The following is a 16,330-nucleotide window of genomic DNA, read 5'->3' as shown; positions in this document are numbered from 1 at the left end:
CAGACAGTTTCTTTGTATTACCAGGTGTAACTTTGGGTATAGTTGCTGCCATTATTAAATGGCTCATGATCTGCACCTATGCCTGAATGGTTCAGGATCTGGATTCATAAAATGAAATCAGTGCTTCATCATTATTTTTTAGTTCCTGGCTCTTATATATTGACAGATGTAATATTTTCTAGGAAACTGAGAATAAAGAAACAACGAATGAATTCCACTGTGACATGTACTGGATCTAAAATACTATGGCTAGATTTTTGTTTTCATTAAAAAGATTAATAATTATGGTTCTGGGTGTCCCTGGGTTTTTGAAAGAAGTAGTATTTCTACCATGTTCAGAATTTTAAAATTGGCCAGGGTATTTTATTTTTGGAATAGTTAGTCGTTGCTGCTACTAGAATACAGAACCTTGGGTGTGTGTCTGTTCTTATGAACCTATAAAGTGGGTTGTTTCTGTAAAATCCTCTGCAATGAAATTGTCCCTTTTGCTAGTATGGATGAGTAATCATATATAGTATTCAAGGTTTGTAGAACATGGGTATACTGTGTGAGTGCTAAGATGTTTAGGACAATCGCTATAGATTGGTAAATATCTAAATGAAACATCTCTACTTAAGGCCAATAAAAATTGTTTTTTAAGTATATCAGGAACAGAAGATATACATACATTCCTAAATAGGGATAATGAAATTATGAATAATGTTGTACAAAAGACAGGTATGTTCAATAGATATTCTGAAAGACACTAGATGACACGGCTGTCCATGCTAATGACATTTTATTCAAACTAACTTGGATTCAACTGTTGACATCATTTCATGGAAAATAATTCTCATCAGATAAGTTTGTTGCAACTTTCTGATTAAACTAAATGGTTGATAAAGTTTGAATTGGTTACATTTTTCTGACAGCATAGTTTTGTTTTGGAAAATAATTATTTGTTGTAGTTGAAACATTTAGTAGGAAATAGGTAAATTGTTGGTCAATGTAACAGGGATTCAGGCAGGAGCCCTGCTACTTAGGCAAGGTCGGGCAGGACTGACCCGACAACGAACCCTGCCAGGTGGAGGAAATTACACACCCAAGACAGGATTGGATGATTAGCCCGCCAAAACCGGCATAAAGCTGGCAGTGGGGCATTAGCTGATTGCCTTTGGGCACTAGAAGACAGACCAGGAGTTACCGAGACTTCAGAGAGAAAACAAGAAGCTGGACCTGCAATCTAGAAGGACACCGGGGGTGTGGAACTTCAGGAGACTCGGCGGGTCAGCCGTAAGGGAGATTACCTCTCTGAGAATCCCAGCTGCACTGGTGAATGCAGGGAGATGTTGAGGTGCCGAGTGGTGAATCTGCCAGGAGCCTAGCCCGTCGGGACAGTCGATGCCGAAAAACGGCGAGATAGACTGTGAGAGAGCAGCAGGGGACTGCTCCCGGCACAAGGTGCCTGTGGACAATGAGAGACGTGGAGAACGCATATCTCTAATGAGACAATTAACAGCGGAGACTATTCACAAAGTATAAGGTATCTGGCGCGGAGATTCCTCATCTGTAACACAGGCTTCCCTTGCTAATTAAGTAATTAGCAAGATTACTGTAACTGTACCACTTTTATTTTGGAAACTAAAATAACACTGTGAGCACTTAACACCAGGATGGCATTTATCTATCCCCAAACATCAAAGAGCACTGATCTCCTTTCTTTTCTTCCCAATCCAAGTTGTGGCAGACAAATACAGAGGAGAGATGAAGCTAAGATTGCCCAACCCACTCACAGTCAAGCATATAAAATAAGAATCAAAATATTTTATTTTAATATACTGAAAATATATTTAATATATGAAAGAAGTTCAGTTAATATCCAAACAAAATTGTTGACTGTACTGAAATCATGGAGTCATAGAACAGTATGGCTGGAAGGGAACTCGGGAGGTCATCTAGTCCAACTGCCTGCTCAAGGTAGGACCATCCCTGTCTAAGCCATTTGAGACAAATGTTCATCTAATCTGCTCTTAAAACTTCCACCTCTTTAGGTAGTCTGTTCCAGGAGTTAATCAGTGTTCTGTAAGGTCAAAATACCGTGTTGTTTTGATTTTTATCCAAAATGTAATTTTCAATTTTCATTCAGTGGGAAATGTCAGAACTCTGTTGTTTTCTCTTGCAACAAAGCAGATAAACCAAAACAAAACCCCTAAACCCCCCCCAAAAGTCAGAGTTATAGAATTTCTACCAACATGGAATTCTAGGTTTCATCAAGGCCTACATTAAGGTAACTAAGCTGACAGTAATGTATCTGGCTTTTTGGAAGGCATTTGATTTAGTGTTTTCTGTGATGTTATGCTGAAAAAAATTAACAGTAATGGGAACTAGCACAGTACATATAAAATTGATTAACAGCTGATTCAGTAATAGATACAAAAAGTAATTAGAAATATCTTCATTTGCTAGCAGGTGTTTTAGTGAGGACTGACATTCTTTCATTTTTTGTCCCAGTGCTATTGAGTATCTATATTTCCTTCAAAATAACTGATAAAGTTATTTCTGAATAATAGTTGTAGGCAATTAAAATCTTTGATATTCTGTTAAACATTTATGAGGATAGATCAACTTTACAGAGCAGTCCCAGTTGCTAATAAGCTAGGCTCATTTGAAAAACACTCCAAGAATTAGATTAGCTCTTGTTATACCAACTAATATTACTTCCATTTTTTTTCTGCATGTTCCTTAGGTACAGGTTGTCTCTTGTCACTTTACTTAAGTTGCAGGCACTTTCTGAAATAAACCATTGTCTTGTTGCAATTTGTACAGTGACTAGCACCTAATAGAGGTTTGTAACTTGACCATTTCTCCTACCACCATACAATAATGATAAAAAAATATACAGACAGGGCGGGGGGACTACTTCAGAAAAAAATATTTTGGCATAGTGGTGAATAATCAGGCAGCTCTCAGTGCAGTGCTGTGCATAACAGGGATAACATGATTGGATGTATAAATGCGGGTATATTATGTAAAAGGAGAAAGTGGTTTACTTGCCTTTGTATACAGGGTTCTTGAGACAGTTAAGGCTACCAACTGTTCATTTCTGATATCCACACTATCTGGAAGGTGTCGAAGAACTGGAAAGAGTTTGGAAAGAATAGCAAGAGGTCTAGAAAACTGCCTGATTGGTGCTGACATAGGAAGCTCTATTTAGCTCATGAGAGAGAGAGACAAAAAGATGACTTAATGACTTAAGCTCATGCATGGAGAGAGAAGGTCTAGAATTATAAAGCTCTTTTATGTAGCAGACAAAGAATCACTGTCTCGATATTGATGCTATATGAATTCAGGTTACAGAGGAGGCAGAATTTTTTTAACAGTTTTGAATAATTAATACTTGGAACAGTTTACTAAGAGATGTAGTTAAATACCCATAATTTGAAGTTCCAGATCATGACTGCGTAATTTTAAAATTCTAACTCAGCTACAACCTGTGGCATTGGTGCCGAGTACGTGGGGGTCTGAGGGCCTTGGCCTCCCTTGGGAAGAGGTGTAGGGTGACCACCCATCTGTAATTGGATGGGACAGTCCTGAAATGGGAAGATCAAGTCCCAGTCCCAGGCTGCATGACTCCAGGACAGCATTTGTCCTGGATTTCCAGTATCATGCAGGGATCTAGGTTTTCTGTTCTGTGGGAAATGGGGGGGTTTCCCCTTGCAGGCTGGCAGTTACAGCCTGCAGTGCGCTGCAGGGAACAGGATGGAGGGGCACCACATGCATGTATGCATGCGCACACGTACACGTGGCCAAGAATAAAGCCTGAGGCAGCGGTGGAGAGCAGTTCCCCCAGTTGCCTGCAGGTAAGTCTGTACGGGAGAGGGGGGCAGATTGAGGCCCCACATTGAAGGAGGGAGAGTGCAGGCCCCCTCCAACTCCCATCAAAAATAAAAGTTGGCATTTGTGAGCTGTGGAATTTCTTGGTAAAATGTTTGTCCTGTCATAGAACTGGCCACACTGGATGATCATACTGCTCCTTCTGTTTATAAAAAATAGTGAAAAAAATGATTGTATGGGCATCCAAAACTCTTGCAGGAACTGGGAAAGTGTACTTTTTTTTTTTTGTCATTCTCTGAGTCATTTCCTTCTGTGCAGTATTGGGGCTTGGAAACTGTATGAACGGGCCACGAGTCTTATCTGGTGTATAGCAGCTTTCATGATTTGAAGCTAAGAAGAATCTTGTGATCTGCAAAAATGAATTGCCAAAAAAGAGTGTTCCCTCATTAATCCACAGTTGGAGGAACCTATCGATATGTGGCTTTCTTCCATCCTCATTCCACTGTACCCCCATCTCTGGAAGGAGCTGGTGTGATAATGTAAAGTTGGGAACATTCAGTGCCCTAACGGACTGAAGGATAATTGCGACTTAGATGCATGTGAACTGTACCTGGAATTCCATATTTTTCTTTTGTAGTGTGTAAACTTTTAAACAAAGGTAGAAGTTTTGCAGCTTTTAAAGGTCTAGGTCATATAATTCAACCAGAATTCACAGCAAAGATGGAGATGAATACTTTAAAAATAGTAAAAATTTGCTATATTGTAATCTTATCTTTGGATGATAATGTTCATAGTATCTGTTCAAATTGTCTAAGTCTCAAAAGAATTGTTTTAATTAAATCCTTTAGAAAACATAATCCTGGCTAGTATAAAAAAAAATTTCCTTTTCTATATTTTCTGCACTAAACTTGCATTTTGCTGAAGTTATTTTAATATGAAATTAATATTTTTTTTGTGCATAGGAAATACATTTTCTCATATGTATGGCTTTTCTCAGTGGATTAGAATGGTGTTTGAGTTCATAGTAGACATTTTAATTTACAATGATATCTGTTACTTGGAAGTTCAGATGGTATTCTAATACAGTATATGAGTCAAGTATTTGATGGTGTGTGTATTGAAGAGTATGTTATTAATAAGGAGGAATCACTGATATTTTACTTGTTTTTACATTGCAGTTTGCTAGGATTTGGATCCCTGATCCTGAGGAGGTCTGGAAGTCAGCAGAACTTCTCAAAGATTATAAACCGGGGGATAAAGTCCTCCATCTTAGATTTGAAGAAGGCAAGGTAAGCCTACATTTGTCAGGAAGTTATTGTTTTTAGCTACTAGCTGCAGCCTATTGTATACTGATATTAAAGACCACACTTTTAAAATGTGTCCATATTTGTGAACTTTAAGTACAGTTATTTGTACCTACAGTCCTTGAGCACCATTGCTTACATGTAACAGGAATTTGTATAAGTGCCTTGTTACATCTTACACTGTGAGCCACACAAATGTTCATCAGTGTTAATCCTAGCTCGAGTTTGGAGCAGTCACACTTTGAGCCCGGAGGATAAGAATCTCCCAACCTCCCATTCTGGGCTTCTCCCCTGTTGCCTCTGCCCCATACCCCTGCCTACTTGTATCTGCTGGGCTGGCTGTCCAAGGAGAGCAGGCAGGGAAGGGTTAACCTACCTACACAGCCACCACTACAGGTTCTCAGGACTGAGCCTGCCCAGAGAGTCTCAGGATGGCAGCTGGGCAGACAGGTTAACTCTTCCCTGCCTGCTCCCTCAGGACAGACAGCACAGGCAGCCACAAGTGTGTGGGGGTGGGGGGTGGTAGACTGAGCAGGGATCTGGTGTGCTGTGGGGGCTTCCAGGCACCATGTCAATGCCATTCAAGGCTTTGGGATCTGCCACCTTACTTAGGTAGTCCTGCAATCCAAATTTGGCCCAGGGCACTGGGTGAATAGAACTTACTTTCAGAAGACACCTTTTCACTTGATTTTTCTTGTTCACTTTCTAATTTCTTTTCCATCTTTTTCCCCTCCCCCAGGGTTTAATTACTGTAATGAACTGAGTTGTAGGTGGTTTGGGCTAGTGGTTAGACCACCAGAAGAGGGACAAAGAGAAGGAGAGTCTGAAATGTAAGCTCAATCCTCGGGAAATCCAGGGGTAAGATCCAAACTGCAAGCAGAGTCAAAGTTCAGGATTTGGACCCCGAATGACCAAATCCAAGGGCAAATCCAGAAACTAGACCACACAGGGCTGGGAAGCCAGGAGTACTAGATCACAGAGGATTGCCAGGGCAGACCTTCAGCAGGAACTGTTAGCACAGCTTCAGCTCAGTGGGGAATCTGCTCACCTAGCAGGCAGTCAGGACTCCCAGACAGTGACCAGAAGGGACAGACGTTCAAAAAACCTGGGCCTGAATTGATTCAATCTTTGCAGGTTAGTCTAACCTGCCTAGGTTGGATCAGTTTGCAACTGTACAGACATTCCCTCTGGACTAAGGAAATGCAGGTACATGCCTGCAGTGGCTCAGGCTAAAAGCCAGGGGGCTGGAGCAGCCCTTTCCTTCTGTAGTGCTGAGCTGAGTGGGTGTTTGGCCAGGCCCCTAAAGGACCTCTGATTAGCAAGGGTTTTAAACCCCCACTCTGCATGTAGCATCCCAGGTTTTTCCCCGCTCACTGCTAAAGGGGTGGGAGTATTGCCAGCCCCAAGGTAGTACTGTGAGGCAATACAAGGGTGCGCAGTGCATGTATCTGTTGATGATACTGATCTTTTCAGTCTCCGTCTCCCTGCTTCTTCATATTGTCTGCAAACCTGGCAGGCAAGAGAGCTAGCAGGTGGCTGATAACATGGAGTTTATCAGCCCATCAGCAAAACAAAAGCACCTCTCATTAGTTCAAGCTCTTCTTACACAGCTTTTTCCAAGGAAAGGACAGAGGGACATTACCATCTGACCTGTTGATTAGCTCCAAAAAGCCCTAAGCAGACACTGTTCTGTCTGCCTGTTCCAGTGAAATTAGAGACACACACAGGCACATCTCACCATTAGCTAGCATACTACATGCCTAAGGTCTGTGGGGCTGAGGTCATGCTGTGGAAGATGAGCGGGAGGGAGGTGGGGATCCTTGCTTGAGCAGTGAGGGGGTGGGGGGCAGGGGGAAGCAAGGCAGACTCTGTCAGAGCCCTGGCTAGGGACCACAGGGGCGGAGCCAATCCTGTTCTCTGGAGCAGAGAGCCCTGCCCAGAGCTGCAAAGCAGCTGGGATGCTGAGGGACTCTGGTTTAATTTAAGTCAGCAAGGGGTCTGGGACAGACATTGCATAAACTGGTTTGACCCAAACCAGTAAAGTCTGATACTACATTCAACCAGGTTTAGCTTCAGCCAGTTTCAGCCATTTTGAAACTGGTTTATGTGCACTGAAGTTGTGTTCTGTTGCAGGTTTAAACCAGTTGCTGATCACTTAAACTGGATTATGTGTAACGTGTATCCCTAGCCCTGAAGTCATTAGCTGGGTTACAGCTACAAAGCCCCACGTGGGTGTGGCCCATTAGACAGTTAGCCTAGGCTGGGTGGCCTGTTGGAGTCTCTGACCATTGCATTGTTGCCTTATGTTTATTCCCCAAATAGGGGAGTGTCAAAGATAGTAAAGCGCTGGAACAGGTTACCCAGAGAGGTTGTGAAATCTCCGTCATTGGAGGTTTTTAAGACCTGGCTAGATAAAGCCTTGGCTGGGATGATCTAGTTGAGTATATAGTTTGAGCAGTGAGTTTAAGTAGATGATCTCCTGAGGTCCCTTCCAACCTTAATTTTCTATGATTCTGTATAGCCCCTGGCTGGCTCCTGCCACATGCGGCATACACTGGCCCTAGCCCTATGCGCTGTATGCAGTGCACAGAGCCTGCCTGTCTGGGGTTTGACACCCCTGCCCTAAATGAAATCCTAACCCGGGTTTGACATTTAGTTGCTGTGTAGACGATGCTACAAGAATTATAGCTGCAAGTCAGGAATAAATAGCAGAAGCAATTTAATTAAAAAAATTAAAATAGATGTTAGGAGGTGAGAGTAAAATGAAGAGACCATATACTATATATAGAAATGGTAATTGCTAAATAGAAAGTTAATATATTTCTTTTAATCATCCATTAATTTTATTCAAGCAATTTAAATGTATTTAAGAGGATTACTTCACTAGATGAGACAGTAGTGACAATATGTTAATCATAAGATCAGCTTTTTGAAGCTAAATGTCTAGTGAAGTTAGTTGAGGGTTTTTTTGTTTGTTTTTCCTTTCTCTTCCATTCTTTCCTCCACTTAGTAGCTTAGATCCTACTTCTACAACTTTAGAAAGGAAAATAGCACAAAAATGAGGAAGTTGGAAAGAACTTAAAAGGAACTTTGAAAAACTTAAAAGGCTTGCAGAGAACATGGAAGCTGTTTTAAAATACCATTTTAGAGGCTCAGGCAAAATGTATGCGAGTGTATGCAAATCAAAAGGAGTATTGAATGGGTCCAATAAAACCCCTACATCAGGGGTGGGCAATTCTTTTGGGTAGAGGGCCACTTAATAAGTTTTTACGAGCTGTTGGGGGCCGCATAGGTAGCCCTTCCCCTTGACACTTGCCCCGCCCCCTGGTCGCCACATTGGGACCAGAAACCATGCTCCCTAACCCCTGACCTTTGCTGCTGGAAGTCCCTCCCCTTGCCTTCCCCCCCCACCCCAAATACTCTTTTTGGGAGGGGGGATTGCCATCTTAGAACCAGAGAAAAACCAAATTGTACACTAGAAGTCAAACACCTACTATAATATTCTAATTTTATTACAAAAAATGTTTGTCATGATTTGTGATTGTGTATTGTATATAGAAGGGATTGCATAATTAAAAAATAAAGTGTCACTCTTTTATATTCACAGATTCACAGCAGTATGTGTGTGTGTATGATGGGGTGTGGGAGTATTTGGGGGGTTGTAACTGTGTGGCTGTGTAGGGGGCATAGGGTATGTTGGGGTATATGTATATGTTGATAGGGGCTGTGAGGGTAGGGTGTGGGTATGTGGGGTGTTAGGGAGGGTGGAGGGTGTAGGGATCCCCTGCATGCTTCCCCCAAATGGCATGCAGCCACTGCTGCCTGGCAGCAGCAGCAGACAGGAAGATCAGGGTGTGGCTCCGGCCAGTACTGCGCATCAGAGGGAGTGGAGCCAGTCCTATCGCTGGGGCTGCACACCACACTCCAGCACTCGGAGTGGAGGAAGCCCCACTCTGGAGCCTGCTGCTTCCCCCATTCCCTGTTGCACAGGTCCCTGCACTCTGCTGGGAGTGGAAGGAGCCCTGCCCCCTGCTTCCCAATGGAGCCCAGTACAGGGCTTCCCAGCTGCAAGTGTGGAGCTGCAGGCGTGTGATGCAGAGCCCCTGCAATAGAAACAGCCAGCACTGCACTAGGGGTAAGGAGTGCCCCCAATGCAGCCTGACTGGCTGCTTCTGTCGCAGGGGCTTTGCACTTGTAGTGGGGAAGCCCCGTGCTGGGCTTCATGAGGAAGCAGGGTTGGGGCTCCCTCCACTCCCAGCAGAGTGCAAGGACCCGTGCAGCAGGGAGCAGGAGAAGCAGCAGGCTCCAGGATGGGGCTTCCCCTGCTACAAGTGCTGGAACTGCAGGTGCACAGCGTGAAGCCCTGGCAATAGGGCAGGCTCCGCTTCCTCCCCCCCAATGCAGCGCTGGCCAGAGCTGCACCCCTCTGAGTGCCTGCGCCAGGCACAAGCAGCCTGACCTCCCCGCCTGCTGGTGCTGCCAGGCAATGGGGGCTGCATGCCATTGGGGGAGTGTGTGGGGGTGTTCCTATACCCACACCCTGCCCAGATGAGCTCCCCTCTGGGCGCAGGCTCTTCATTGTGGTCCCACTTCCACCCAGCTGCAACTTCACCCCCCCACCCTGCCATTTCCCTACCTGCTGCCCTGAGTGAGCAGTTCCTGGCTGCAGCATGAGCCCTGCCCAGAAGCTGCTAGCTGGGCAGAGCACTTTCACTCATGAGGGTGGGAGTGAGGCCCAATAGGATATGTTGGGGGGTTGTACACATGAGCACCTTGCTCCCATCCTCATGGGTGGAAAGGCTGGGCAGGCTGCAGTTCACTGGGGGGCACTACAAGCCGGATGAAAGTGCCTGCCTGCTTGGCTTGATTATAGCCCGCAGGCTGGATTTTGCCCACCCTTGCCCTACATTGTTTAATAGTAGAGTTAAGGAGACTGTGCAAGGCAAAAAAGATATCCTTCAAAAAAATGAAAGGGGTGCCCAAATGAAGAAAACTGGAAAAGCTTATAAATTCTGGCAGGTCAAATGTAAAAGTGAAATAAGACAGGCCAAAAAAGAGTTTGAGGAGCATCTAGCAAAAGATGCTGGAGTTGATTGTAGACTTTTTTTAAAATACAGCAGAAGCAGGAAGCTAGCAAGAAAATCAGTGAAACTACTAGATGACCAAATTGTTAAAGGTGCATTCAGGGGTGACAAGACTAGCAGATAAACTAAATGGATGCAAAAAAAATCATTTTTAATGCATAAGGTTCTGCGAAAATTCCCACACCAAATCAGTCTTTCCTAGTGGTAAGTCTGAAGAGTTGGATCATGTTGAAATGACAGCAGAAGAGGTTATAGAACAGATGGATAAACTGAATATTAACAAGTCACCAGAATCAGATGGCATTCACCCAGCAGTTCTGAAAGAACTCGTAGGTGAAATTACAGAGCTATTGGCAATAGTATGTAACATCATTACAAACAGTCTCTGTATCAGAGGCCTGGCAGGTTGCCAATATAACCCCCATCTTTAAAAAGGGCTCCAGAGGTGATCCTGGGAACTATATACCAGTGAGTCTGATTTCCATCTCTGGCAAGTTGGTAGAATCTATAATAAAAATAAAATTGCAGTCACGTGGGAAAACTGGGGAAGAGTTACCATGGTTCCTGTATAGGGAAATCCTGCCTCATCAATATCCTGAAGTTCTTTGAGGGTGTTAACAAGGATGTGTACAAAGGGACACCAATTGACATAAACTTTTTGAAAATCCAAATATGTTTTCAAGTTTTTTTTAAAAAGCTTTAAAATTGTGTTGCTATGGGATATAAGGAAAGGTTTTTTCATGGACTGAAAGATAGGAAGCAAAGGGTAGGGCTAAATGGTCCCTTTTCAGGATGGAGAGAGGTCAAAAGTGGAGCCCCACTGTGCTGGGCCTGGTTTTGTTCAGTATTTTCATTGCTGACTTGAAATGAGGATGCACAGTGAAATCTCCAAGTTTACAGATAATACTAAATTACTCCCAGTAATTAAATCCCAAGTCTTTGGAGAGGAGCTGTAGAATGATCTCACTAAACTCAGTGACAGAAGCTTGGCAAATGAACTACAGTGTCAACAAGGGAAAGATAACCTCAGTTACACATACACAGTGCTGGGTTCTGAAATAGGTGTTACAACTGAGGAAAGAGATCTTGGAGTCATAATAGCTACTTCTCCAAAAACATCAGCTCTGTGTGCAGTGGACCACAAAAAAGCCAGTAAAATGATGGGCATTATTAAGAAGGGCATTGAAAACAAAACAAAACAAAACATCATGACACTATATAAATCCTTTGCGTGTTTAAAACTAACATGGAAAAGTAGTGGGTTTTTTTCAGCTTTTAATTAATTTGTGGAACCTATTACCTTTGGAAGTGGTAGAGGCAGATAGTCTAGCCAGGCTCAAAAAGGGACTAGAAAAATTCATGGGCTGGGCTGGCCTTTGGGTTAGCTCTGGGCTGTGGGTCTGGTCTATGTATCCGATCCGGCCTGCAGACTGGCCCTGCAGCCCCATCCAGTTCGTGAAGCTGGATGAGTTTGGCACCCCTCCTCCAAAGCATCCATTCCCACCACTGTCACAGACAAAATATTGAGCTAGATGGACTATTGATCTGACCTACTATGGCACTTATTATGCTCTTATATTTTGTGTCTATAGTAATGAAATAAAAAGAGTGGATTACGTATGTAGAATATATAAAATGTTTAAATCTAAATACAATGTTTTCCTTGCATGTAATTTCATCCTTTGACACTTCTATAGAACAGTATTGATGGAAACTAAAAATAGCCTTCCCATTCTAGAAAGATTCACAAATTTGCATGTGCTGTCTAGCTAGGTTTTGCCATCTTCTCATCATACTTTAAACAGTGTAATTTACATTAATCAAATCAAATTATATTGCAAAAAGAAAGTGCTAGTTTCAGGTAGACTTACTGTTAAATTTACTTTTGTTTAGCTTTTCTGTGTATAGTGAGAACTCTTCATCTGTAAATTATTTTAAGGAATATTATTTCTGGATTATATATTCCTCATAGTATTTACTCTCAACATTCTCACACAGTACTAATATATAATAACAGGATAGTGAAATTGAGTAAAAACTCAAGCGAATTACTATATTTTTCTGTCTTTTAAAGGAAAAAAGTTAAAAACTAAATTAGATTTTTCAAATCGTGTTATATTCCCATCTGAAGCGTTTTAGCAAGACATGTAAGAGAGGGTTTTTTTTTCTTTAAAAGATATTTTTTACATCTACTTGCATCTTTTTGTAAAGTCTAGCTCTGTACAAGTAATTTGTAGCAGGAAATTTTCAGTTAACTTTTTGCAGAAATTTTCTGCTAGTAATGCTAACAGAGAAGGATATGAAGTAAATAAAAAATGTAACTGACTCAGAGATTGATTAGAGAAGAAAAGAGATTTGAGAGACCAACTAGAAGGATGAGACAATGGTGAGACACCTGGAAATACTTGTTTTCATGTGGTGTGTTTCTGTTTAATTTACAGGACCTAGAGTATTGTCTTGATCCTAAGACAAAGGAACTACCCCCCCTGCGAAACCCTGACATACTTGTTGGTGAAAATGATCTCACAGCTCTCAGTTATCTCCATGAACCTGCAGTTCTGCACAACCTCAAAGTTCGTTTTATTGACTCAAAACTTATTTATACGTATTGCGGTAAGTACATTCATTGCAAACAATGAAAATCTACTGAAAGGGCCATGGGTAAGGAAATGGAAGGTATTGATATGTCACCATGAGCATAAATCAAGTTAGATCTTTCCATTAATTCTAAGGCATTTGGGAATCTTATAATAAGAGGCCCTTCTTTGAGTATTAACAACACCAAAAAGTATTATTAAAAACATAAGGTTCAGAGTAAACCTATTTGACATTTCTGTCCCTTTGATTCCCAAAGAGCTCTGTTTAAGATGTACTTGCAAATTGCCCATCAAGACCGATTGATGGATGGGCCGGCATGGATGGAGCCCAGCCTTTGGCCCTGTGCCCCTGCTCCTTGGTGTCCTCATTTGGCCCCATTACCCCCCCCCCCCCCCCACATGGCAGACCCGACCCTGTTCCCCCCTTTGGTGCTGTGGACCTGACCCTGTTCCTCCCCCCTGGCTGGCACGGCGGGCCTAACCCCATTCCTCCACCCCCCTCCCAGCGTAGCAGGCCTGAGCCTGTTTCCCTCCCCGCACCAGCGCAGCGGGCCGAGCCACGTTTCCACCCCCACTAGTGTGGGTGTCCTGACCCCGTTCCTCCCCCCTACCAGTGTGGCAGGCCTGACAGTGTCGGCCTCTCCTCCGTCCCCTGTTTCCACCAGCATGGTGGCACTCCACCGCACTGCCACTGCCTCCTGTCTGGAACGCTCTTGGAGCACTCTGGCTGCCGAGACAACCAATCAGAGTACGAATAAAGCACTATGGACAGACAGACAGACTAAGGCTTTTATTTTTAGCACTAGCCAATTGCCCATCAACACTGACGGGCGGGAGGTGCGGGTGGAGACGGGGGCCTGTATCTGGCTCTCCCCCTGCACCTTCAGTGCCAGGCCTGCTCCCTCTTTCGCCCACTCCACCACAGGGCCAGGCCTGCCCCTCCTCCCACCTCCCCACCACCGTTTTGAGGCTGAGCACACCCCCGGCCCTGCCCCAACCTCCCCACTACCATTTCTGGGCCCGGTACGCCCCCCCCCATACCCTCCGTTTTGGGGCCAGGCTGTGTCTGGGATGTCCCCTCTACCCTTTCCACCACCATTGTGGGGCTGCTGCCGGGCCCATCTCCCCCACCTTCCCTGCTGCCATTTCAGGGCTAGGCTGCTCCCCTCCACCCTCTGTTTTGGGGCCAGGCCAGGCCCGAGGTGCCCCCCACCTCCACCCAGCCACCATTTCATGGCCAGGCCCACTGTTCCCATCCCTTCACCCTTCCTGCCCACATTGGCCTGCACCCACTGCTTCCCATGCCCTACCACCGTGGTGGCCTGGCTTCTCCTTTCCCTCAGGCCTGCTTCTCTCCTCCTCCCCGCCACTGCTCTCCCTCCCTCTCCCGCTGCATCAGGAGAGAGAGGGGGCTGAGGTCAGCAGCTATGCCCTTGGCCTTCCCCCCCTTCCATATTCACCACCTGCAGGGGGGGGGGGCGCGGGGGAGAGGGGTCATGGCCAATGCTGTATCTCGACCCCTCTCCCCTCCACATTGCCATTGCTGCCTCCACGGAGCAGGGCAGGGGGTTGAGTCCAGTTGTGCTGGCCTTGCCCCCCATCCTCTGTGTCCTTATTGTCATGGCGGCGGTCCACCGTGCTGCCACCTCTTGTCCAAACACTGTATTTGCACTCTGATTGGTTGTTTCCGTCAGCCAATCAGAGTGTGAATAAAGCGTTATGGACAGACAGACTATGGCTTTTATAATATTAGAATTCTGACCTGGCTGTCATTGGGATTTGTCATTGATCACTGGTTCCCTAGCCATTCTTAGCTAGAGAGAAGAATGTCGCCAAGTCTCTGGGAATGCAGAAATCTAATCTGATAAGGATAACACTTTTTGGTCTTCTAGACTAATTCTTTATAAGCTGTGTATTTGTGCTTGCATTGAAGCAATTTCCTTCCCATTTTCTTGTCTTTCTAGGGTTTCCATTCACTGGAATAGTAGGACTGAGGTTGTAATAGCATTTGTGCCAGGGTTTGTCTGTTCATAGTCTGTTAGTGGTAGAAAGATATTAACAGTGCAGTGCAGATCTGTGATCTTGCAACACCCAAAAGCAAAACTGGCCATAATTTTTCCAGTCAGCCAAAACTGGAAGAATTTACTATAGCAGTGATGACTTCATTGTAACTGCAAAATTTAGCTGAGTAATAAACTTTAAGAAAACATTGGATTCTAAATTTATATGTCATGCAGGAAGGCTTGTTTATTTGCCTGCTTGTTTTTTAAATCTTGTTAACTATTAGAAACATGCTGCTAACTTTTAGCATAACATTTCAGTGCAAACAATTCTATATTCCTTTTAAATGCTTTCCTGGATTGTGGTATTTCACATCTCATGCTAGTGCAGGGGTGGCCAACCTGTGGCATGTGTGCCATTAGCAGCACAGGAAGCTTCCATGCGTGGCATGCAGCAGATATTGGGAGGGGTATAGCAGATAGAGCAGCAGATTGGGTAGGGACACCAGGCAGAAGCAAGAAGCAGAAAGCAGAGCAGCTGATCAGGCAGGGGAGGAGGATCAGAGTGACACCCAGTGAATGTATGGAGTTAATTTGTAGTGTGACTGCCAAAAAGGTTGGCCCCTACTGTGCCCAGTGCATGAGAAACAGTTTAACTGACCTGTGTGTTTCATTTACTGACCAGGCTGAGCTGACTATAAAATGTAAGGCTGTGAACAGATACTTCTTTATACAAAATAAAAATATCTTTTAATTTAAAATTTAAAAAAAGCCTGATAAGTCAATAGCAGACTGAGAGCAGAGGTAATTTGCAGTTCTGCTTTGTTCTTTGTTATTTCTTTAAATCTTTATCTCTGCACACAAAAATTATGAAGATTTGAAGGGAAAAGTGGATTGCTTACATTAACAACTTTCTGGTAGTTGTGTCAAAGTATAGTGAAAGCTTTTGCTTTTCTATCTGATAAATAAACTGGTGCCTGATGTTTCTTTTACAACAAGTCTAAAGTTAGATGAATATTTCGCTGTCCATAGATTGTTGATCCTTCCCCCCTTTCTAAAATTAAATCATAGGTGTCTTTTTAGTATGTATAGGAAGGATCATAATAATAGCAACTAAGGAGCCTAATTCGGTATAATAAAAAGAGAGAGCAAGACAGAAATACATAAATTTTGGAATGGTCCTGATATTTCTTAAGGAAAAAAATCTAATGCAGTTTAAGAAATTAAACCAAAAATGTTCAACAGAAATTATTTTTAAACTGGCAATATATAATATTAAATTATATTCCCGCTATGGTATTTTATAAATGAGTTTAAGCACTGTACAGAAATGGTATAATTCTTTCGTAACTTCTGAGATGTATTCTTGATGAATATTATTTGTTTTAAAAACCTGTATTGAAGTAAACTAATGTAGTGTGCCAGGTTCTTGTCATGTGAATGTTTGCTTTCACTTCCTGAGATCGTTTTTGTCAGCAGAGCCTAAAAGGGAAGGACCTGCCTTGAAGTTTGTACAAATATTTGGGTAGTGC

At 43.5% G+C, this 16,330-nt stretch overlaps 1 protein-coding gene across 4 annotated transcripts in view; it reads left to right on the top strand.

The window, feature by feature from the left end:
* Nucleotides 1-16,330, top strand: part of MYO5A (myosin VA) — a 195,308-nt gene that overhangs the window by 56,956 nt on the left and 122,022 nt on the right. For all 4 annotated transcript variants that reach the window (XM_059714677.1, XM_059714679.1, XM_059714680.1 and 1 more), the window contains exons 2-3: nucleotides 4,992-5,102; nucleotides 12,643-12,814. In XM_059714677.1, the coding sequence (XP_059570660.1) occupies nucleotides 4,992-5,102; nucleotides 12,643-12,814 (283 nt within the window). The remainder of the gene's footprint in view (nucleotides 1-4,991; nucleotides 5,103-12,642; nucleotides 12,815-16,330) is intronic.

The sequence above is a fragment of the Alligator mississippiensis genome, chromosome 11 (genome assembly GCF_030867095.1).
Source record: "Alligator mississippiensis isolate rAllMis1 chromosome 11, rAllMis1, whole genome shotgun sequence".
Classification (NCBI taxonomy): domain Eukaryota; kingdom Metazoa; phylum Chordata; order Crocodylia; family Alligatoridae; genus Alligator; species Alligator mississippiensis.
The sequence above is the reverse complement of the archived record's forward strand: the minus strand, read 5'-3'. Positions and strand labels throughout refer to the sequence as shown.